Source organism: Colias eurytheme, chromosome 31 (assembly GCF_061535395.1).
Source record: "Colias eurytheme isolate Ceu_HAF_F1 chromosome 31, ilColEury1 Martin Lab GWU primary, whole genome shotgun sequence".
NCBI lineage: Eukaryota > Metazoa > Arthropoda > Insecta > Lepidoptera > Pieridae > Colias > Colias eurytheme.
The window spans coordinates 2,391,132-2,416,430 of record NC_143010.1 but is presented as its reverse complement, the minus strand read 5'-3'; the positions used below and the strand labels follow the sequence as shown (position 1 = coordinate 2,416,430).

At 35.9% G+C, this 25,299-nt stretch overlaps 1 protein-coding gene across 1 annotated transcript in view; it reads right to left on the bottom strand.

Annotated features, from left to right (window-relative positions):
• PAPLA1 (Phosphatidic Acid Phospholipase A1) overlaps positions 1 to 25,299 on the bottom strand; it is a 95,425-nt gene that overhangs the window by 4,506 nt on the left and 65,620 nt on the right. The window contains exons 2-18 of the mRNA XM_090119055.1: positions 22,088 to 22,693; positions 13,972 to 19,034; positions 12,187 to 12,316; positions 11,751 to 11,865; positions 11,409 to 11,484; positions 10,714 to 10,851; positions 9,341 to 9,488; positions 8,600 to 8,685; positions 7,791 to 7,949; positions 6,881 to 7,030; positions 6,088 to 6,214; positions 5,416 to 5,524; positions 4,790 to 4,875; positions 3,932 to 4,053; positions 2,681 to 2,752; positions 2,000 to 2,121; positions 1,176 to 1,293 (exon numbers count right to left, since the gene is read on the bottom strand). Of these exons, the coding sequence (XP_089975181.1) occupies positions 1,176 to 1,293; positions 2,000 to 2,121; positions 2,681 to 2,752; positions 3,932 to 4,053; positions 4,790 to 4,875; positions 5,416 to 5,524; positions 6,088 to 6,214; positions 6,881 to 7,030; positions 7,791 to 7,949; positions 8,600 to 8,685; positions 9,341 to 9,488; positions 10,714 to 10,851; positions 11,409 to 11,484; positions 11,751 to 11,865; positions 12,187 to 12,316; positions 13,972 to 19,034; positions 22,088 to 22,693 (7,427 nt within the window). The remainder of the gene's footprint in view (positions 1 to 1,175; positions 1,294 to 1,999; positions 2,122 to 2,680; positions 2,753 to 3,931; positions 4,054 to 4,789; positions 4,876 to 5,415; positions 5,525 to 6,087; positions 6,215 to 6,880; positions 7,031 to 7,790; positions 7,950 to 8,599; positions 8,686 to 9,340; positions 9,489 to 10,713; positions 10,852 to 11,408; positions 11,485 to 11,750; positions 11,866 to 12,186; positions 12,317 to 13,971; positions 19,035 to 22,087; positions 22,694 to 25,299) is intronic.

The following is a 25,299-nucleotide window of genomic DNA, read 5'->3' as shown; positions in this document are numbered from 1 at the left end:
GATACATACCTGAGACTACCACGTTGCGTAGAACATAAACTGCACATAATATGTGGTGTGTCGGTCAGTCAATTAGTCAAAACAATAGGGTACCCTTGGGGAGGAAAAACTATATTTACGGGAATAATAGATAATAAAAGATAATGCAAAAGAGACAATTTTCGATGTGTATTGTCACCACTGCTGCCAGGCACGCTGCGACGCCATTACCGTCGTCCTTCACTTCACAATAAAACTCGCGGTCAGCGCGTGATCACTAATATCAATAAAAAGTACAATTAACAATTCCGCGGGCCGATTTTACTAATTTACTACGTGTTCAGCACGTAAAACAATCGACGACACGCTCCGATGCGCGCGTAAGTAACTTCCGAGGCGACCGGTAATAACTAAAAACACGACTTCACAATAGCGGCGCGGTTGGCGGACACCGATAGACTACTACAAACAATTAATATGAATGCAGCTCCCTCACCAGGTGATGTAGTCGACTAGCCAATTGAATACACCGCGGTTCCGCATCAGTGTGACCATTTAATTATTTTATCTATTCCGAACAATTATAATGGAGGTTAGTGTTATATATTAAAGATAATTTGGTATGTTATTGTTTTTTAAAGTGAAACTTTTATTACATCGTCTCAAACTTTTTGGTCTGTGTAGCGCATGTCGCGTGACGGTCGGCTGCCGAGTAGGTATAAAGCAGTGTTCGGAAAGTTTCACTTTTAACGTGGTTTCATAAAACCACACAACATTTTTTTTGCATGTAAATTGGTATTTTTTGACATTTTTTTGTAATTCTATATACGTACATGAGTAATCCTAGTCCATTGCACAGTCATATATTGCGCTGTGGCAGACTGCAGTCGACTGCACGCGTATTGTATTTTTAGTGTAAGTGTATTCTTAGTGTTAGTGTAAGTATATTTTAGTGCAAATTGTAGTGAGTTTTTTTCTATTGATATATACCCTACTTTTTATTACATATAGTAGTAGGTACCACTTATATTTTTGTATATAATGTAGGTAGGTTTTTGTAAAATGATAGTAATTTTATAATGTAGGGTAATATAATCTATACTAATATTATAAAGCTGAAGAGTATGTTTTTTGAACGCGCTAATCTCAGGAACTACTGGTCCGATTTAAATATAAATCTATATAATAATACGTACATGAGTAATCCTAGTCCGTTGTACAGTCATATTGCGTTGCGGCAGACTGCAGTCGGGCTGCACGCGTAGCGACGAATATATTTCGCGTAATATTAACAATATTGTGTCTTCTGACTCCCTGTAAAAATGGATTTATTTGGTTAAAAATATAGCAAACTAGGTTTCGCCCGCGGCATCGCCCGCGCAGTCAAAAAAACCTGCATAGTTCCCGTTCCCGTGGGCTTTCCGGGATTGCGTCATTTTCCCGGGATAAAAAGTAGCCTATGTCCTTTCTCGGGTATCAAAATATCTCCATACCAAATTTCATGAAAATTGGTTCAGTATAATATTATAAATGCGAAAGTAACTCTGTCTGTCTGTCTGTTACTCAATCACGCCTTAACTACTGAACCAATTTGCATGAAATTTGGTATAGAGATATTTTGAGACCCGAGAAAGGACATAGGATAGGTTTTATCCCGGAAATCCCACGGGAACGGGAACTATGCGGGTTTTTCTTTGACTGCGCGGGCGATGCCGCGGGTGGAAAGCTAGTAAAGTTTATATGTATTTGAAATGCTTTTAAAATCACAACATTTTTTATTCAAACTAGCATTCTTAGAAATACGACTCGCTTTGACATTTTTAAAGTATGAAGTTACAAAATAAGGAACGACGCATTAGCATTATGTCATTTTTTTATTTTTTGTACAAAAAAATCTAAACCACAGCGAACAGATGTTCGTCGATCATTAATAACGAAAACTTTTTGTATCGAAATGTAATCGAGCCAGCATTTCGCGAGTCACGGTCTGTTAACAGACAGACAGACAAACAAAACTTACCAATAGCACACGTGTGACGTCATAGCGAATAAATACTCGTTGATCATTTCAAACGGCGCCTCTTGTAACACATAATCTACACGACGACCGTCGTTTAGACGGCCTAGCATTTCTGGGGTCGCCTGAGAAATAGACACACAGACAAAAAATAAAAAAAATGGAGAAAAAGAACAAAAAAATATTCCGTGGAATACAGATTTTATCAATATATAGGGTAATTTCCGTAGAATAATAAAAATGTGTGCGTGTACTAGTGTACACACGTAAGAAATGAAACTTCTTTATGACCTTAGTTTTCAAAAAATAATTTACTATATGCAACTTTACAGAAATACGTCGAATCACGCGTGGTAGGGATAAAAACAAGATGGCGCGTAACGGAAAAATGTCACCCATAAAGAAAAAATATTACACTAAATTTTTTTCCAACCCCGATAAAGAAGTTTCACTACAAAAATATTGTACAAAATACATACTAGGATGTTACGTTATTATTATTTACCAAATTGTAAGCTTTTAAGGTATAAGGTAAGTACATAATATAAAACAGTTCTTTTTTTAAATTTGGATGATTCTTCTAGTATTCATCATTAATAAGTTTCATTCATAAAACTTATGTATATTTAATCGTAAAAGTTTTTTACTACTTTCCTAGAAAAAAATAAATAAAAAAAACCTCACCTGTGGCTCTTCACTAACTTCTTCTTTACACTCTTCTATCAATTCTTCTTTCTCCATCTCTTCTTCGACAACCTGAAAGAGAAATTTCATCTATAATATAAAAATGAATCCCAAAATGTGTTGGTAAGCGCATAACTTGAGAACGGCTGAACCGATTTCGTTAATTCTTTTTTTATTATATTCCTTGAAGTACGAGGATGGTTCTTACGTAGAGAAAACGTAAATATGTACCACGGGCGAAGCCGGGGCAGACTGCTAGTTTTATATAATTATTTCAACATGAGTGTTACAAACATACAAACATCCACGCATAAAAATTCAAACATATACCTACATCTTTGTATTGCCTTGTTTTTGCTCACCCACGTTTTGTTTTGTATATTTCCTATACTTTAAGGGTTGCTTGGTAGAGATTGCTACCTAACAATAAGGCTGTTTTGCTTATTTAAAACTAGCGGTCCGCCCCGGCTTCGCCCGTGGTACATATTTCGCAATAAAAAGTAGCCTATGTCCTTTCTCGGGTATCAAAATATCTCCATACCAAATTTCATGCAAATTGGTTCAGTAGTTTAGGCGTGATTGAGTAACAGACAGACAGACAGAGTTACTTTCGCATTTATAATATTAGTATGGATGTACTGTATGCGTTCAAATAAAGTATTTATGCTACCATCTATATTTTTTGCACGCCTCATAAGCGAAGCGTTGAGGTGGGTACTACTGTCACTTCGCGCAAAACATCTGATTTTTCAAACTTAAAATGTCTTTATGTATCATACATTGCACTTGTAAGATAATACATACACACACATATTAAGAAAAAACACTATTTTTAACGTTCATGATATTTTTGATGTCATTTTTGCTATTTAAACTAGTTAAAAACAGTTTAAAAAAGTTCTGTCTTGGACGTCCGTGTGTCTGTATGTGCGGAGGATTTTCTTGTTAACACGATAGCGACCGAAATACTTTACTAATCGAGTCTTTTTTTTTTCTCTTACGCTTGAGTACGCTTAGGAATAGAACCCTTTCATTTTTCAGGGTCTGATTCGATGTGGTTTAATTGTTATTAAATAAATAAAAATAATAATTAATAAATAACTATTTAAAAAAATTATGAGGCGTGCACTTTTGGATTTTCCAAACTTTTTTTATAACTATTCTATCTTCTGTATGAGACAAAATGTTCCTCTTAATTCTATTATTCTTTCTTCCATCCATCCATACATACACACATACAAACATACAAACCTTCTCAAGCTGGTCACTCGGCGGCGGCTGCGTTTTCCACATACTGGACCAAGTGCTCTTTATTGACTCTATTAATTTTTGCTTTATATCCGCACCGAATCTGGTCATCGTGTCTTTTAATTCTGTAAATAATAGTAAAAAGAAAAAATATTTAAGTTAGATCTAATTCAAAATCTTAAATGGCTTTTGTTTATGTAAGAAATGAAGTTCACTCGTAAACATTTATTTAAAAAAATGTGTCTTTAAAAATATCCAAATAATACAATACATACTGTACACTGTGCTATAAGCTAAACAACGAATTTTAATTACTTATTTATTTAACACAAGCTTTCCGCCCGCGGTTTCGCCCGCTTTGTTTAAAACATAATAAATTATACTAAACCATACTAAAACCTTTCTCTTGAATCACTCTATTTATTAAAAAAAAACCACATCAAAATCCGTTGCGTAGTTTTAAAGATTTAAGCATACAAAGGGACATAGGGACAGAGAAAGCGACTTTGTTTTATACTATGTAGTGATGATAATATTTCTTACATGTTATAGGTAATTTACATTGATGCAATCACAAACTCATTCAAGTTTTTCATATAAATTGCACATGTTAAAAATATCTGAAACCCACAACTTTTTATTTTAATTTCTTTTTTTAATCCACCGATTCGGAATAAAAAACTATGTACGAGTGTAAAAATTCACTAGAAAAGGGCCGATGTTTGAAACAAAAAAAAAATCACAGTAGGATGAAACCCACTAGAAAAGGAGAGGATTTTTACTTTTGGGGGGAATTTTTTTTTTGTTTTTTATCATTAAAGACTCATCACTACTATGTAATTACATATATTGAAAACTTACCTAAATGCATCCTTTTCCTTCCCTTGTGGTGCGGTATCAAATACGGCTTGACGTCTTTCAGCACAGGATTTATCATTGGTTCGATTCTGGAAAATGCAACATTTATTAATGAATAAATGAATAAATGAACGGATAAATGAATGAACGTATTAATATTGTTTTTTGAAGTGAAACTTCTTTATCGGGGTTGGAAAAAAATTTACTGTAACATTTTTTCGTTACGCGTGACATTTTTCGTTACGCGCCATCTATTTCTTATCCCTAAAGTTGCATATAGTAAATTATTTTTTGAAAAATAAGGTCATAAAGAAGTTTCACTACTTACGTGTGTACACGCACACATTTTTTTGTTAATTCAAGACAAATTATGAACTTTTCGTAATTTCTACAAGTAAATAGAGATAATTAATAAAATTATATTATCTATACTTATTAAATAATGCTGAAGAGTTTGTTTCAACGCGCTAATCTTGGGAACTACTGGTCCGATTTTAAATATTCTTTCGGTGTTATCTAGCCCATTTATCGAGGAAGACTAGAGGCTATATATCATCACGCTAAGGCCAACAGGAGTGGATCACTGCGGGTAAAACCGCAGGGCACAGCTAGTAATGTATAAAACTTACCGGTAAGCTATGGGATCGTATGGATGGAAGATATTGAAGAAATTCTTGCAAGTCGGTAGGCAGAATTTCTCGCCTAGCAACTCCACGCCGCGTATGCACTCGAAAATAGCTGAAATAAATATTTAAGTTACATCAAAAAAAGTACATTCAGAAGAGATTTTCGAGTCGAAAAATTGAATATTGAATCGAAACTTCTTTAGCCGCGTTGAGAGTTAGAGAGAGAAATTTCAAAGTCGCGTCATGGCAATACCGTCACGTCATGGAGTAAGGCGACGATTTTGGTATCTTTGATTCTTGCGAAAGAAGTTTCACTTCTGACACGTGTGCACACACGCTCTTTTTTATTTGAAAGCTAATGCTTTTGGTTGGTCCCAACTAAATATTATCATGTTTTAACCATTTGTAGGTGATTCAGTTTTAATGCTAAAAAAAATTGGTTGTCTGTAAAGTCGGTTTACTGACGATAGTTGAACGTGACAACGTCCGATTGTGCTTCTTTGTCGCTCGTTCCGCGCTCTCGCTTGCACTTCAAGCCTTACATGGAACGCCTCAGAGCGAGGTAACGCCGCATGACTCATGTTTTTTCGTGCGTGCAGCCGGCTCTATCGAATTATAAGACGTTGTCACGTCAAAAGAATATAGATGTAATATAATTATAAACATTATATTTACCTATAGGACTACCCAAAGCAAAAAGCATTTCTGGATGAAAATCAAGCTTAGGATATTTGACCATAGGCTGTCCTGCTCCCGCGTAGCCTTGCACGTACGATTTCTCCGTCAAATTTTGCGATGACATCTGAAAAAGATGAAATGTATACAGTATATAATAGTTTTAGATTTATTATAGCAAAGTATGGAAATTTAGGCCAAAAAGTGTCAAATCACTACATAGTATAAAATAAAGTCGCTTTCTCTGTCCTTTGGATGCTTAAATCTTTAAAACTAAGCAACGGATTTTGATGCGGTTTTTTTAATAGATAGAGTGATTCAAGAGGAAGGTTTTAGTATATGATTTATTAGGTTTTAGACAAAGCGGTAAGCTAGTATATATATAGTTATATAACTCCATGACGAATTTGGCATGCAGGTAGATGTTAAGACGTAGGCATCCGCTAAGAATCAGGATTTTGGCCAATTCTACGTCCAAGGGGATAAAATAAGAAGCTGCGGGCAACAGCTAGTATATCATAAAATAAAAAAAAATGTGTGCGTGTACTAGTGTACACACGTAAGAAGTGAAACTTCTTTATGACCTTATTTTTCAATAATTTACTATATGCAACTTTACAGAAATACGTCAAATCACGCGTGGTAGGGATAAGAAAATGATGGCGCGTAACGGAAAAATGTCACGCGTAACAATAAAATGTTACACTAAATTTTTTTCCAACCCCAATAAAGAAGTTTCACTTCAATAATGGAAAAGAACTGTCCAGTGGTTCTTTTTAGGTAAATTACTTACCTCAGGTAACTGATGACCAAGTAAATCGTATAATATAACACTTCCTAAAGAATGTCCACCCAGAGAGACTCCACCGTCGAAATCCGGGTTTCGCTTCTTGAAAAGGTGGTATATTCTGTTCATTTCGCTGCACACTGTGTCTATTATCGTCTGAAATATAGATGAAAGAATAATAGATAAGAGAATAATATAAATAAATGTGGTATTATAGTCCAGGAGAGTACCCAAGAGTGGAGAGGAGAGTGGCCCAATTATCCTTCTATACTAATACTAGCGGTCCGCCCCGGCTTCGCCCGTGGTACATATGAAAAATAGATGTTGGCCGATTCTCAGACTTACCCGATATGCACAGAAAATTTCATGAGAATCGGTCCACCCGTTTCGGAGGAGTATGCAGACTAACATTGTGACACGAGAATTTTATATATAAGAAGATTATAAAGCTGAAGAGTTTGTTTGTTTGTTTGTTTGTTTGTTTGAACGCGCTAATCTCGGGAACTACTGGTCCGATTTGAAAAATTCTTTCGGTGTTAGATAGCTCATTTATCGAGGAAGGCTATAGGCTATAATATATCATCACGCTAAGACCAACAGGAGAGGAGCCACGGGGGTGAAACCGCGCGGAGCAGCTAGTATGTAATATTTGTCGTTGTCTGTCTCTTAAATGTCCTATTACAAATTCTTATTACCTATTTCATGTATTACCTAGTAGTACAAAGCCAATAATATGGTCTGTAATATTATCTGTCTATTATTATGTATTTGTCATTCTGTTCGTCTGCCATCTCCCAACTGCTAACCCCTCTTCCCACTGCGTACTACTTCTTATGTCCGTTTGTCTATCTTTTTGCACAGTTTTTTTTTTATCTGTATCTACTATTAGTCTGTCTGTCCGTCTCTCCACACTCACCTGACAGAACACGGGGCTAGTGTAGAACAGCACGTCGAGTAACGTGTCGTTAGCGAAGCCTCGCAACCACGGTATACTCTCTAGTGTTACATTGGCCAAGCGTGTGTCGACACCCGTTTCCGATGAATGTAGACGTGCGTGCCATGATATTGGTAACACCTGTTGTATGGCACATTTTTAAAGAATAGAAATGAGGAAGAAAATTCACTGAGATATACATATGGAGACAACACCGCCTACACCACTTATGTTCCGCTCAACATAAGCCATATGGCTTAACTGCACGCTCATTTTTATTTGTTTTAAAGTGAAACGCATCAAATATGCCTTCGTGTGTGTTACGATATTGCACAAATAATACAAATAATACGGAAAAGTGACTAACCTAACTTTTCATCGGTAAGTACCTAACTAGATAATAATTTTTAAAACTTAATTAGAGCAAAAAAATGGCGCACAGATTTTGTTCGTGGTGTCTCCTCCATACGTAGTAATATTATCTCAATGAGAAAAGTAGGATTCAAAAATAAAATTTGGATTTGGTTAAAAAACACTCTAGTCTAAAAAGCTGGTCTGCAAAATGTATGACACAAATAATAGAAAGCACAATACTACTTTTATAAGCTACCTTCCCGATACAATTATTTTATAGTTTTTAAATACAATTATGATCTAGTAAGGGCAGTATTATTTCTTCATCAAAACATATTACCATAAACGATTTATCAAGAAATCATAAAAATGTCAAATACATTATTAAACCTTAAATTTTATCAACAAATAAATAATTTTCTAACACATTCACATACCTCGATCCTCCCAACCAGTCCGCTATCGTAAGAATTCTTATAATGCGACTGCAGTAATTGTAGACTCGTTGTTCGAAAATCGTTTACTATAAATTAAAATAATAAAACAAATTAAAATCATGCCCTATAGAAAACAGATCTTAAAGTGTTTTAAATTTAATTTTACATCGAGTAAGCAATAATAAATAAAAATCTGTTCTGACCTAACCACTTAAAACTTGTTCACATTTTCATTCCTTCGTTGATTCAATCCTTCGTTCATACGTTCTCTTTCAATCATTCCTATATACATTATTCTTTCGATGCTTCGTTCGTTCATTCAAGATTTTAACCCTTGTTCATTAATTAATTCATATCATCATAATAATAAATTTTCACTATTTCATTTATTTGATTGTTTGCTCGTTTGTTCACGCATTCCTTCTATCATTTTTTCGTTCATTCATTATTCAAATTCAAATTACTCTGTGTATTCTATTCTACAGAGTGAATGTTTGACGACGCGGTTGGCGCAGTGGTAAGTAACTACCTATTGAGCCGACGGTCCCGGGTTCGATCCCCGGTCAGGGCAAATATTTGTGTGATGAACTCAATTATTTCTTCTTGGGTCTGGGTGTTATCTGCATATGTATTTATTAAATATTATATTTAACGGCGCCTAGTACCCACTACACAAGCCTTAATTGAGCTTACTGTGGGACTAGGTCGATTTGTGTGTGAGTGAGTGAGTGAACAACTCACCGACCGCCTCGACGGCGCGCATGCGCATGTCGCACGCGGATCCAACCCCGTGACACAGTAGGAGCAAGTGGTCGACGTGTGATGGCTCTGTGTCTTCTATTTCCGATTCTACACAACCGCGACGAACTACGCGGGGACGGGTTGCTGACTGTGCACAGACAGACGGATAAATGTTAGTTTGTTGTCATGGAAACGTAATTAACTGGAAAATCTAAGTTTGCAAGAGTAGACTAATTTGTGTATTCTTTCTATAGCACATTTATTATTATCTATTTTCTATCTAATCCCTAAAAACTGCAAGAAAACAATCTAATCCATTATACAACTGAATTCTTTCTTAAACTGAACTGAAACTCTTTCTTAAACTTTAAAGCCGATTTCCGTCTAATCAAACTATCGCTAGTAACAACTATAGTAATATCTATCTCTATGGTAACCTAATCTAAACTACCAAATAGTCCAAAAACACAATCAAATCTTTATAAGTTGTTTATTGTACGTCAACGGCTATACTAATCTTTTATAATGTGATTACGAGTCAAGTTCAATGTACGTCTTCGTATACTACGCGTTTTATACTAACAAATCTTTTAGGAAAGAAATCTTGATTAGGAACTAACAAGTTTTTCCTTCTGATGCCTATATTCCCCTGCTCCATGCACTAAAAACACTAGGTGATCTATTTTCTGCGTTTGATCGCCTGTCACTCGAATTTTTGGCGGATTCCTGTATACCGTCTTGCCGAATGTGAACAACTGTGTAAGGAGGGGAAAGGGAAATCAAAAGGATGTGGTAGGATATGTTTTTATTTGTTTATAAATTGGAATAATTATAAGTAGAGGATAGGAGATGAAAATAATGTAGGTAGGAAATAATGGAAAACACAAATAATGCTTTGGAGATATTTGTGATTTTCCCAAAGCATTTGAAAGCGTAGTACATTCAAGTTTATTACGTATACTCAATTTCTTTGAAATTAAATGTTCAGCTCAGATTTTCATAACTTCAGAATAGGATAAATAATTCGTTGTCTCTATTTATGACCAAACGATCAATATACACTTATCCGAACAATCTCATCATCGATCGGTGATCGATCCAGGATATGTTTATAAATTTTAATTTATGTAAAATAGTGCGGTTTGGAAATAACACCTCATTTGTCAACTATGAAGCTAGAAAATATGCAATAATATAGCAAAGCTCTTTTTAAAGGGGAAGGAAAAGAAAGTAATAAGATATTATTTATTTATTTATGCACACCAGCCGCCTGTGCAACTAGGGATGTTGCCAGACCAGATCGATGTAGTGTAGAAACCCTTCTCATCATCGATCGGTGATCAATCTATTGGTCTGGTCATCACCACACTCACCGGGCTGCTGCTGAAGCTGTCTCCCGTCTGCAGAAAGTGCACCATCACCGCTGGTCCGTGCATCACCACGAGCTCACTGTTGGGTAACATTAGCCGTCTATGCCATTCGCCGGTGGTGACGCCGTGACGGTATTCCTCCTAGAGAAGAAAATTGTATTAGAAAAAAAAAATGTGCGCGTGTACTAGTGTACACACGTAAGAAGTGAAACTTCTTTATGACCTTATTTTTCAAAAAATAATTTACTATATGCAACTTTAAAGAAGTACGTCAATCACGCGTGGTAGGGATAAGAAAAAGATGGCGCGCAACGGAAAAATGTCACGCGTAACGAAAAAATGTTACACTAAATTTTTTTCCAACCCCGATAAAGAAGTTTCACTTCAAAAACAAAGAAAAAATTTAATCCAACACACATAAAAAATTAAATTTCGTTTATCATTATTTCCTATTATTTTTTTTTACGTATTATTCTGAAATCTTAAATACTAAAATAAATCTATACTAATATTATAAAGCTGAACTGAACAGCTGGTCAGATTTGAAAAATTCTTTCAGTGTTAGATAGCCTATTTATCGAGGAAGGCTTATAGGCTATAAATTATATCATCACGCTAAGACCTTCAGAAGCGGAGCCATGCGGGTGAAACCGCGGAGCGCAGCTAGTACATATATAATTTAAATAGCATAGGATTACCTCAAGTTTTTCAGCAACAGGTTCCGTATAAGGTACATATCTCGCGTCCGTGTTGCCTTTGTAGAACCAACTGCATCTGTAATGGTACATCATTTTTTAAGAAACATATTAATAAATATTTAAATCTCTACAATTCCAACACAAACATGTCTATACTTTTTTCTGTTTGATTTTTCCTAGTATCTTGTTATTGTTTTTTTTTTTTTTCATTAATATAGGTGAAATTTCCAAATCCAAATTATATTTTCAGTAGTTCTTTTGAACGTGAAACAAACATACATACATCCATCACACACTTTCGCATTTATTATTAGAACAATAATGAAAAATATGAAATCTCACCGTCTAACATTAGTAGGTTTCTCGTTCCAATACACCGGCATACGGAGCCGCCCTTTAACGTTCACGTCGTACCTCCCCCCGTCGGTAGGCACAAGCGTTTCGTCCGTTAGATCCGCTTAAAGTTTAAATTTACGTATAAAAAACTATGTTTATGATAATTTTTGAAGTGAAACTTCTTTAGGCGTGTTGAGAGTAAAATTATAAGGTCGCGTCATGGCAATACCGTCACGACATGGAGTAAGGTGACGTGTGCATTACATGGAGTAAGGCCTTTTATTACATGATGATAATCCGGCTCGAAGGACCATTATGACCATGGACCATATTTTTTAAACTATATCTACTCTTTCACCCTTATGTTTTATACACAAAGTGTCAAAACAAAACAGTTGCAACACTTGCAAAAGAAAAAATAACCAAATAAATAAAAACTTACGACTGTTAAAAGCATTCTCTAGCGCCATAGAGTCAGCCATAGAGAAACCTCGCCATATGGAGTTGCCATCTTTATCCACGCGGTAGAACCAGTGGTGTTTCACTGGCGAATATTCTGTTGATGCACGACTCTGGAATAGGTATATTGGTCCTCATAGGGGTGGAAATAAGGTCTATTTTATATTGTAAATGTTATTATATCTGGTTTTAAAGTGGTAAGTTTTTATGTGATTACATTTCTATTAATTACACTAGCCGACCTACGCTGAAAAAGACAATATTTTTTCTCATTTGTGTAATTTTGATACTCTGCTCCTATTGGTCGTAGTTATGTATAGTCATAATGTTATATTACATAGCCTATAATATCATCTAGATTCTTAGGTTTATTGTTTGAGCTCAATCAAACAATAAACCTAACACTTTATTGTATTAGTACTGATATAAATTAAAATTTACGAAGTGTCTAGTCGTCCGCTAAACGGATGAATAAAATAAATTAGTCGTCCGATTACCGGATGAATAAAATAATTTAATCGTCCGATTACCGGATGAATAAAATAATTTAATCGTCCGATTATTCGGATTAATAGATAACCTTTTAACACTAAAGCTAGTTGGGTTGGACTAAAGCAAAGGGGGCGCAGGACTTAGAAAATTTTTGATGGAGTTGGTGTCATTATAACACCTATTTATTATTATTTTATCGTAAAGATTACGCTAATATAAGCATATTTATAGGAACAACTTTTCTCTAAAATCAAAAATGGCCGAGATATTCGCCCTTAATTCGTTAGGTTAGGTTTAGGTTAGCCTTTAGGTTAGGTTAGGTTAGGTTTCTTAAAAAAAAACTACACAGAAATAGGGCCCCGCGAAGCGGGGCTCCGTCGACGCGCAAAAAAAAAACAAGTTTAGGTTAGGTTAGCCGTTAGGTTAGGTTAGCCGTTAGGTTAGGTTAGGTTAGGTTTTTTAAAAAAAAAACTACACAGAAATAGGAGCCCCGCGAAGCGGGGCTCCGTCGACGCGCAAAAAAAAATCAAGTTTAGGTTAGGTTAGCCGTTAGGTTAGGTTAGGTTAGGTTTCTTAAAAAAAAAACTACACAGAAATAAAAAAATCAAATACCAACGTGTGCCCTCCTCCCCCCTCCTCCCCCCACAAAAAACCTATAATACGTGCGGCAGTTCTCTAAAGAAACCCCGATAACCTAACTATATAGATAAATAGATGTTATCGGACGATTAAATTATTTTATTCATCCGGTAATCGGACGACTAATTTATTTTATTCATCCGTTTAGCGGACAACTAGCTTTGTCCTAAAATTTAACACACAATATTCTATGCTATATAGATATTAGATGTATAAATTTTAATTAATTATCTCTGCAACAGTTTTAGTAATGTTTAAAATACAGGAGAAAATATATTCTAATACGCTAATACGATAAATTTGAACCCTAGAACATTTAGTGGATAATATTTTAAGTTAATACTTGTATTGTTTTAAATAACTGATAATGAGCCTGATCTTAATGAAATCAAAGTAAAACGAATTATTTTTACGTTTATGAGATGAACATTATCTAAGAATTGGTTTAAAATATTTATTTTTAATTTCCTATTACTATTTATACCAAATTACGTTAGTTTAAAGTTACGAGTATATTATGAACGTAATATTTTGAGTATATTTCAAAAACTAGTTATCAAAATGCACCGCAGAAGAAAAAAAAATGTAAAAGACGTACCTAGAAGAAAGTAGGTTCTAGTAAGAAAATAATATATACCTCGGACAATATAGCAACCCCGTCATCCGGATCCTCTCGCAACGAATGATCCATAAAATTAACAGTCACACTTTGATTGTGACTCTCGTTTTTAACATCCATATCAACTTCTTCCTTTTTATCTTCACTAATATCCATACACTTCCTAAATTTACAATCAACGCAATCCAAATTTAATTTAACTATACGCCCCGTGTTAAAGTTACAGCAATTTTTACATTTCCTCACTACGTCTTGAACATTCTTAGTATCATTACGTGAATTTTCCGGTATCCTATTAACGTCTTTGTCTGTTATTTTAACGTCACTGGCTTCACCTATAGCATCGTTTGATTTATTCATATCAAATTCTACTGTGAAATAATTAACCGTCCTAACTACATCGTCTTTAGGTGATGGGTCCTTGTAATTGGCTAGATCGCGTATTAAATCCATATTTGCATTATATCTCATTTGTGATTCATCTGTTTTGTCTAATTCTTTGTGCGTATCGTCGTTTTTGGGGTCGAAGAAATTGCGAACGTCATTTTCCATAGAGGAATGTCTATAATGGTTTTGTGATTGGCTTAATTCAAAAAAAGACTTCGCGGTGTCCGTTTTTGGTGGTGATGCGAAATAACTGGACAGCCTACTGAAGTTGTTATATTCGCCTTCGTTGTTTGATGTGCTAGCTTCTGTTGCAAAGAAGTTCATAGGATCAGGCAAAGGTGCAGCTTCTGCTTGTGGTGGTGCATTAGTTACTTTCGGAACGTCTTCTTTATTTTCAACAGTTTGACCGGTAAGGCTAGAAAATGCGGGTAGACGTTCCACGTCAGCTATAACCGGTTCTTCTATAGGCTTGGTAAGAATAGATTCTATAGCAACCGTCGGTTTTATTGTAGCATTGCATGTGTGTGTTACATTCGATTGAGTGACTGGCGGTTGAGTGAACGTAACGGTAGGCGATCCTCTAGTTTGTGTTGTGGTATCAGGGACATGTTTCTGGTGATCAGGGGATGTAGCTGGCAGATTGTCCGTTGAAATACCACTGAGCCGTCTATGAAATTCCTTTTCGAAGCCCGGCGGTATACGCATTGGTGGGGGTAAACCTGTGTAAGGTTGTAGCCCTGTAGGTGACGGTAGGGAATTTCTAAAGTGATTATCGACAGCATAGTTCCCTGTATCGAAGTATGACGCTATAGTTATAGCAGGACTGGTTGTAGAGGGAACAGCTGGTGGCGTAGGAACTAACGCTTGGGCTTCGAAAACTTCATCACCCTCTACGTTTTCCATTTGCTTAAATCTCTCAACTCTGTTAGTAAATGAATCAACTTCTGGAACGAAATCTTCGGCACTCTTTTCGCGCTCCATACATTCTATTTTGTCATCGTCAGTTTCAGAGGGCTCGATTACGAAGTCATCGTAAATTGGAAAGTCTTTTTTAGCATCTTGTTCAATGGATAGAACATCTAAGCCACTTTCATCGGATTTATTATCTTCTTCAGGCGCAACTGGTATATTTATTGGTCTCGGAATAATTGCCGGTTCTTCGTGGGAGTTTTTAAATTCAGCTTTTATTTCATCACTTGCATTGTTAGGTATGTTCTCGAAAAATAATGATTTATTTTGGAGAAATCCTATAGCATTGGGATCAGGTTCAAGAATGTAATCGTGTTCGACTAAATTATTAACATTTAGTATATTATTTATATCAGCTGTATTCCAACCATAGTTTGGGAAAGAATCATCAAGATTTACATCATTCAGAAGTTCGGTAACTGTATGTATAGGTATTTCGTCAATTACTTCTTCAGTAATATTAGCTATATCATTGAGCGAATCGATTGATGCAGCTTGAGTATTCTCGTGCTCATTTTCAGGCAGGGCTGCACCAACTGGATTCAATAGTTGAATTGGTGCTGTTATGTTTTCAATTAACTGGGTCGTTAGATCTTCGACCTCGTCTTTTTCTTCAGGTTTATCGACTTCTCTGCATGTTACACAAATATTCAAATCAGAGACGTCTTCGTCTTGAGCGGGTTCACTCAATATGTTTCCCTGAGATTCGTGTAAAGCCAAACTTTCAAGTTTGTCTTTAACAGCGTTTAGGTCATCAAATGTGGAAGCATTAGGAGGCACACTAGATGTTGATAAACTCGAAAATTCAAATAAATGTGCTGACGATCCTGACGCTGGCTTATCAAAGTATTTAAATAATGTATCGTTACCCTTCATGTCTTTTGATACGTCACCGCGCAGTACATTGAAATTATTCTCAATTGTCGTTGTCTTTATACCATGTATGGGACTGTCTTCAAAACTACTATATACATTTTGCGTTGTTATATCATATTCTGGATCAATTTCGTCTTTGATTATAAAAGTCTTTTCAGATACGACGTTTTCATCAGATGGAAGCAATGGATGCGAATCGAACAGTTTGAATGTATTTTCAATCGGTGGATTTGTAAGCAATTCACTTATCGGTTTTTCTATTTTGTCTGCATCACTTGTTTGCGTGTCGTCTGTCGGTTGTGGCGTAGAATTCAATACCAAATTGGTTACACTTTCAACTATCTTGTCATCTAAATTTGTGGGTTCTGAGGCGACGAATGGTGCGCTGAATAGACTAAGTGGGTTATTTTTATTAGGCACAGATGATAAGGTAAGTTTGCTACTCTTTTTTACCACATTTTCAGCCATATAAGGCACGGTGGCATCTAAATTGCTTGTAACAGTGGGATATTCCAAAGTTGCAAAGTTATTATAATCATTTTTATAAGTACTTTGTACGTTAGTTGTTATTTTCATTGTTGTAATACCAGATCCTATTGTGCTTCCTTCTGTGTTTAAATTAGCTTGGCTATAGCTCGGGTGTTGAACGTCACTTCGATCTATATAAGCAGAAGAAGTATCACGCCAACCAATATCCATTACAGATTGTTTCATATCTTTGTGTTCATTCATTGATTCTTGTACGTTAAAATTAGCGTTTTGAAATTCAGTATTATAATAATTAGCCGGATAATTGCTTGGTTGCATTCTATTGTAATCACCAACGAAAATGTCGAATGTTGAACTGTCCTTTGAATAGTCATTGCCGTACGTTTGAGGTGCGTAAGTCGTTTCTTGCTTGTATGTTGTTTCTCCTTTACTTTCATTATAAGCTGGATCGAAGAATGTTGTTACAGTACTTTGGATCTTATTGATGTCTATAGAGCCGAGCTTAGATTTTAAAGATCCAAGTAAACCGAATCCTTTTGCCGGTTCCGGGTCTGGTTTCGGTGGAGATTGTTCGTATAGTTCTGTTGTTGGTCGGCTTAAGTCAAAAGCTGTATTATAATTTGTTTGAAATGGTGGCAATGGTACTGATTGAGGGATATACGGTGATGCAACATTAGGGCTATCATATAAAGTTGATGCATTAACACTGGGCATGCTGGGTATATTGCTTTGTGTTCCTGCTACGTTTTCAATAATTTCTTGACTCGGAGTGAATAGTGCACCTTGAAAAGAATCAACCTGAACAGGATTCAATGTCGGCTTGATATTATTGCTTATACTGCCTATACCTTCTATAGGACCCGAATAATATTGAGGTCTTTTCTTCGTCATTCTAAGATTTAGATTTCCTGTCATTTTGGGCGGTTCAATCACAGTTTTTGGTGGTTCTGAAGGTGTGGGATTTTGATTAAAATACTGATTAACATTTCCAGTAGCAGATGGTGGAAGCGGGTTTTCTAATTCTGTTTTTTGTTGAACCATTTTTGTAGGATCATAAAAAACTGGTGGCGGTTCATTTAATACTGATTGAGGTGGTTTTGTGACGTCAATAGGCTGCTGTATCGATGAAGATTGATGTTCTTGAGCTTTAGCTTTCGGTGGTTGAATTAGAGGAGGATATAAAGGTGTAGGATTAGATTGAAACGATGCCATTGTATTAGAGACTTGTGGCACAATACTTTCTGTTTCAGATTTTGGCTCAGTGAAAACAGTTGGTTCCGAGATAGTTGATTGTGGATAAGGCATTTTTGTAGGTTGTTGCACATTCATTCCTGGCCAATGAGTTTGCGGTACGTTTGTTTGCATAAAGGCTCCTTGTTGAGGTGCTGCTTTGTAACTATTTGTTTCCGTGTTCATATCAAAAGAGGAGCTCAGATTTGGTGCGAACAAACTGCTAGGTGGTAACACTGTATCGCTTGAACTAACAGAATGTTGTATAGACATATTTCCTTGCGCTACTTGACTTTCTGATTGCATATTGGAACTCTGTTCTTGAGGTTCGAATGTAGGCACAAATATGTTTCCCTGTACGTTCATTGGCGGTGTTTGCTGCTTTATTACCGGCTGTTTTGCTGATATGCGTCTCGCAACTGAAGGTGGTAGCACTGTCCTTTCTACGGAACCTTGGATATCACGTGGTACATTTGAAAACATCGGCGGAGGCGGTATGATTTGAGCCGTAGATGCCGTTATGGGTTTAAACGTCATAGAGGCATCAGGCTCGAATTGTTCATTCACATTTGCCGTGTTTTGTACCGGCTGTTGTACGAAGCTTTCCGTTTTAGGTGCTGTATTATCGAAGTGGATATTTTGTACCGTTTGATGTACAAAACTCTCTGTTTTAGGTGGTGTATTCTCAAAGTCAGTATTTTGTACCGTTTGAGGAATAAAATTTTCCGTTTTAGGTTGCATAGTCTCAAACTGTAGTTCTTGGCTTGTTTTTGTATTAGACTCCGGTGTAAAGAAATTATAAACTGATTCCTTCTTTTCCACTTTCGATTCTTGTTGAATAGCATCATTATTACTATCACTTGGCGTAAATGTTTCTGGAACGAAGTACGGTGGCTGGTTAACTGCTTGACCAGCACTATAGGATGCCTGACCAGTATTATATGATGTGTTTTGTGCATCTGTGGCATATCCTAGTTCATTTCCTTGGTTTGTCTGTGGACTGTATATATTCTGTGGTGGATATGCCATTTGTTGATTCGGATTGTACTGTAAATTATGTGCTTCGCCAGTCAATCCCGGAATTTGAGCGTAGACTTTTTTCTTCGTTGTTATGCGATAGTTGCCTGTACCTGAAACGGAGAAAAATGTTCAATTAATATTGTTTTACAAATAATGATTGACTACATATTATTGGGGTAAACAATGAACAAGTTTTTTTAGTACAAAAGCACAATTCGTTTTGTAGAAGTACGCCTTACATTACTTCATTAATTGATGTACATTAAAAATTTATTCAAAAGCTGGGTTGACTTAATTTCCCTAAATTTACTACAAAATATATCATCCAATAAATCATCTCCTTTACCGAGATCGATATTTTTTATCGTAAATTCATACTTTTCATTGCACCTACGCTTCCTTCCACTATTCAAATCTACCACACCATCAATAGAAGTATCAAAGATTGACTCTTACACAATAATGACGTGATCCAAGGTCATTTTTACCGTATCGTCATTGACAATGAGCACAAATCGTTCAAACACAATTTCCTCTAGTAGTTTAATTCCAATCAACGCAGTAATTTACTATTCACATGTAAGTGCCACATTATTTCGAACAAACAACGCAACGGTAAATTGTGAAAAAAATGTATTAAGAACGACATTGTACTTCTATGTGATTTTATTATTTGTTCAAGTTATGTCATATTTGCATTAATTTCAATTGCTCCTAGTTTAATATCTTTACAAAATGAATTATACATGATATTAAGGAAAATCTATGAAAATTTAAATTCTAAGAAATTCGACAGCATTTGTACGGACAGTTATTTTGTCGTTAGTATCATAGTATGAAAATAAAATTGTAGTTGTTCATAATTTCAATTATTTTTAAACATTCAATTTCAATTCATTCAATCTTTTTCGACATACGTAATCGAGTAACAAACGAAAAACCTGATCTATTTTCACGATAAACAACAACAACTATAATTTTACATGTTTTAATACATTGGATAACTTTTTTTGCAGAACTAGTATCGTAGAGAATTTTTGATATAACCTATAATGGCGTATTTAACATTTCTGCCAATTTCTAGCTCCATGCGACTTTCGACTAGTTTACCACATATTTTTGTTTATTTTGACCGGACTACCAGGAGGCTACATTGCATTACAATCAATGAGTCATACGACCACCTGCTCTCAACCTGGCTACTTAATTACGCCGAAAAGCACGCGGGGTCACGGGAGGTCATTGCCGATGTGATTTTTTGAGCGCACTCCGAAATTACGACGAGTACCGCTCATTATTAATAAAAAGGCTTCATTGCCTCGCATTCTTTTAACATCGTATGTACCTTTATCTGAGACTAGCTGTGCCCCGCGGTTTTACTCGCATTGCTCCGCTCTTATTGGTCTTAGCGTGATTATATAATATAGCCTTCCTTGAAACATGGCCTATCTAACAGTGAAATATTTTTTCAAATCGGACGTTGATTCCTGCGATTAGCTTGTTCAAACAAACAAACAATCCAACAAACTTTTCAGTTTTATAAGTATAGTCCTGTCAAAAATTTGAGAGTAGACATTCCCTACAACACCAGGGTACCATGGTGTCTAAAAGCAGTATTATGTATTTCCAAGATCGACAAATGATACAGCAATATAGGTCGTCTAGTGCCATCACTTTTTCACACTGGCAATAATACTACTAAGACATGATCGTGTGACCACCTCCTTGGTACAGTGGTTGACGCGTGAGCGTAGAACCGAGGGGTCCTGGATACGATTCCCGGTTGAGACGAAGAAAAAAAAATGTCTCGGTATGGCAGGACACAGAAGGCTGATCACCTACTTGTCCCTAAATATAATCGATCAGTGAAACAGATGTATGCATAATGCATCTGCCCCTTACCTCACTTGGGGACACGGGACTTCAAAAAAAAAAAAGACATGATCGTAGCCCCCAGAAGGTTTTAAATTCGTATCGTATGTTTTTATAATACAAAAAAGAGACGTCTTTCTGATTGAATTTATATTTTTGGTTTTATGGCATTCAACTGCTTTAAAATTTATATGTCTTTCTGATTGTTTGAACGTATTTTTTAAGCAAGAATACATGAACACAGTCAAAAACAGTTTCTACACATTTTTCCACTCAAACTAAGGCCCGATTATATCGTTAAATATAACCACTGGATCAAGGAGACTATTAACCGTATGCATTATGTTAATTAGAACCAAAGTAGTCAACTAAATTTCGTTAATCGCCTGATACGCTCACGGTAAAAACACCATAAACAGTAAGTAGGTTAAAACTAAGTTTAGTAGATTATTTTGACACACCTTTAAAAATTTAAGAATGCACGTATTTAAAAGGCGAATTATTCATTATTTTTTAAAATTACTTCTTCCCTAATTATTGTGACTATAAGTAATGTATCTTATATATATAAAACTCAAAGGTGACTGATATAGTGATCTATCAACGCACAGCCCAAGCCACTGGACGTATCGGGCTGAAATTTGGCATGCAGGTAGATGGAGGACGTAGGCATCCGCTAAGAAAGGATTTCCCGAAATTCTTGCGGGAACGGGGAAAAACGGGGATGCACGTACAAAGTCGTGGGCGGAAGCTAGTTATTATATAAAATAAATAATAACAATTGGATTACCAATTCTATTTAATAGTTGATTTCCTATATGATTATAGTCGATGACACAGGTAGAGTTTTTGCTTGTTATTATATTAATTTACTCTTTATATTTATATTATAGTCTATTTGTTTTTTACGTTCTGTATTTGTTGTTTAGTCTATGGATGAACATCATTTTCTAGATACATAGAAGAAATATGACGACCAGGTTTGCTTTTTTCGCAAAAGTGTGTAAAATCTAGCGCACAAAGTAATAGGAGGCAGCTAGAATAATCATACTGTTACGTAATAATATAAAATATAAATCTTATACGTACACTTAGCTAGCTTGAACTGACATAAATATTTAAAGAAGCCTATGTCTCTCGATAGTCACGTAATTTTCTACTTATTACATTCCAAATCGCTTCAGTTACTTTATCCATTGACCATTACCGACAAAACAAACCAAATCTCTCTTCAATATAATATCACCTACAACATTACAAAGTTTGCTTACATCTATAAATTTAAACTTACCAATAGCTGGCGGTTCCTTAAGTGGAGGCGGTGCTACACTTCTAGGAGCATCAGGCACGCCCAGCGGCACGCTCTCCTCTCTATACACGTTACCAAGATCAGGCACATCCTTGCTCTTCATGCTTAGCATATTAGAAAACGAGCTGAACACCGCACTCGCTACTTGCGGCAGCACTGTAGGTAACTGTGAGAAATTCTGTGCAATATCCGCTGTTAGACTATGTTGTACCTCCTCGTTGGCTTTCTCAGGCTCGTTCAAGTTAATCTCCTCTAGATTTTCCTCTACCGCCTGCAAATTCGCATTCTGATCCTCCTTTATAATGCTACTCAATGGAGCGCTTACGTATCTCGAGCCTTGCAAACGCGCAAAGTACTCGTTCACGTCGAAATCATCATCCGACTTCACGGACGCCTTCGATTGAGTGGACGTTGTGATCTCTTTAATTTCATTGTTTTGCGAATCTTTTTTTATGTGTGACGTGTTCAAATTGACGTTCGCGAAAATGTTTGGTGGGAGCGGATTTGAATTAGCGTCGCCAGATGGGAAGTTTGATATAGTTTGCGTGGTGTTCGCCAAGGTAGCTGTTTGGGGCCCGCATTGTATATCTGGAAAGAAAAAAAGTAAGTTAAATTATGTGAAATATTTACAGAATTAGTCTCGAGAATCAAATAGTAAAATATGTTTTAACAAAATTCGCAATACAGACATCGCTAACATTGATACGTCATTTCTACTTTTAGTTTAATAAAGTAGCATGAATATTCAGTAACAATACAATTTCACGGTTATTAGCTCAGTGCTAATACGAGTACACAATATAAAATTCCATGTTAAAAATTAAACCAAATTCAAAAATTAAAATATGTTTTGAAAATCGTGATATTGGATATCAGCCATCAGCCTACCAAAATATTTTTAAACAGTCACAATACGATGTTTTAAGAGTAAACAAGATTTTTTAGATTTTTGTAAATATTGCAACGAAAACGGATGAAACGTTATTTTCTTCAACTATATAGTATTTTTTGGTGATTGATTTTACGCGAGTTTTATACATTTAGAAAGTGTTTAGGTTATAACGATTTTAAACGCGTTTAAAATCCGTAAATGTCCGTAATTTCAACTATTTAGTACATGTAATCCTTACTAACATTCCTTTTCAAACCTCATAGCATTATAGTTATAAGAATTATGTATTACTAGCTGCGTCTCGCGGTTTTACCCACAGTGCTCCGCTCCTGTTGGTCTTAGCGTGATGATAGCCTATAGCCTTCCTCGATAAATGGGCTATCTGACACCGAAAGAATTTTTCAAATCCGACCAGTAGTTCCTGAGATTAGCGCGTTTAAACAAACTCTTCGGCTTTATAATATTATATTATAGTATAGACTATAAACTATAGATAGTATAGATGCCAATTTAAATAGATTTGCTCTACAAGTCGACACAGATAAAACCACCGACCGATCAGGACATATCACTTCATTTAAATTTCCTAGACAAGGCTGTAATTATTAAGAAAACTTAAGTAACCGCTATCTAGTTGTTACCTGGGTATCACTCAGGCGCTGATCTAGGCAGCAATCAAAATAGTACAGTCGAGCAAAAATACTTAAAGCATTTTATTATGCTGAATGAAATAAAATATGAAATATTTGCAGTATGAAGACATGATAAGTTTCTTAATGATAAGCGTATATACTTAGTTTTGATAAAATTACTAACGATTGTGTTTGTAGCGAAAATAAATCCTAGACATAGAGCAAAACCACATTTCTGTATTGCTATACAAAAACATTCGATATACCATCGCGATACGTGCAGACATACATACAATTCGATCTATCAATCTAAAGACATGTAAATTTTGTGCTGTGCTATTTATGTCCGGGGAGGAATCCGCAAAGGTAAACACAGTTCCGGTAACAAGGTAGACCGTTCAGTTGTTTTCGAGTTAAATAAATAAATAAATAAATATTATAGGACATTATTACACAAATCGACCTAGTCCCACAGTAAGCTCAGTTAAGGCTTGTGTTGTGGGTACTAGGCGACGATAGATATAATATTTAATAAATACATATATAGATAATAACACCCAGACCCAAGAACAAATAATTGAGTTCATCACACAAATATTTGCCCTGACCGGGGATCGAACCCGGGACCGTCGGCTCAGTAGGCAGTTACTTTACCACTGCGCCAACCGCGTCGTCAAAGGTAAAAAACTAAAAACATCATAATATATCTATCCTCAAAAACTTTCGCATTTGTAATAGTATAGTCAGGCCTCCGTCACTCGCTCAAGGTCGCGCTATAAGTGCCTACCGCACAGTAGGTCGGTACCGACCCAAGCGGCAGTTGGTTGGCACACGCGAGACTGCGCACCCGCGTCACGTTTCCCGCGCTCGCTACCAAGATGCTCGGTTATTGCGATGTGGACGGGTGTCGGAGTTCAAGAGTGAATAACAAGGAATTGTCTTTTTTTCAATTGCCTAAACAGGAACCAGGAGACACATATAGCGGGTCCACGCGGGTGAAACCGAAGGAAACAACTACTATCAATAAGATTTCATTTTTTTTATTGTATAATGTAACAAATATAATTAACAATAAAAAATTAAGTGTTTCAGCAACTCTGTGTTTAATTTACGCGCTCGGTACAACCCTAAAGTTTTCGTTTGATGACGCAATCACGCGGCGTGCGCGGGAAACTCGCTTCTCGGTGCGTGTTCGTAGAGTACATTTCTTACTGCAGCCGAGTTGCGGCACATTTTGTAGGTAAATATAGCGTAGGTATTTTAGCTTTTGTATGGGAGTGATGTATCTGTTACGAAGTAACTATTCTCTAATCTGTGGTATAGTTGGATAAAACCAGTAGGAATTTTGTCACATCTCTACATAACTGTATACTCTACTAGAAAGCGGCTCAGTCAATCTCGAGCAGTTCTCTATATAATGAAGCAGTTTAAAACATGTCAATTAGACGAACAATACATTCGTCTACATTGCTATGGACTAATGACTTGTTTTACATGGAAGAGTAACATACATACATCCATCCTCACAAACTATCTCGTTTATAATATTAGTAGGATACGATATTAGGATGATTCCTACATCTCTACACGACTGTACTCCACTAGAAAGCAGTTCCATCTAATGAAGCAGTTACGAACGTATCAATTAGCGACAAACAATACATACCTAT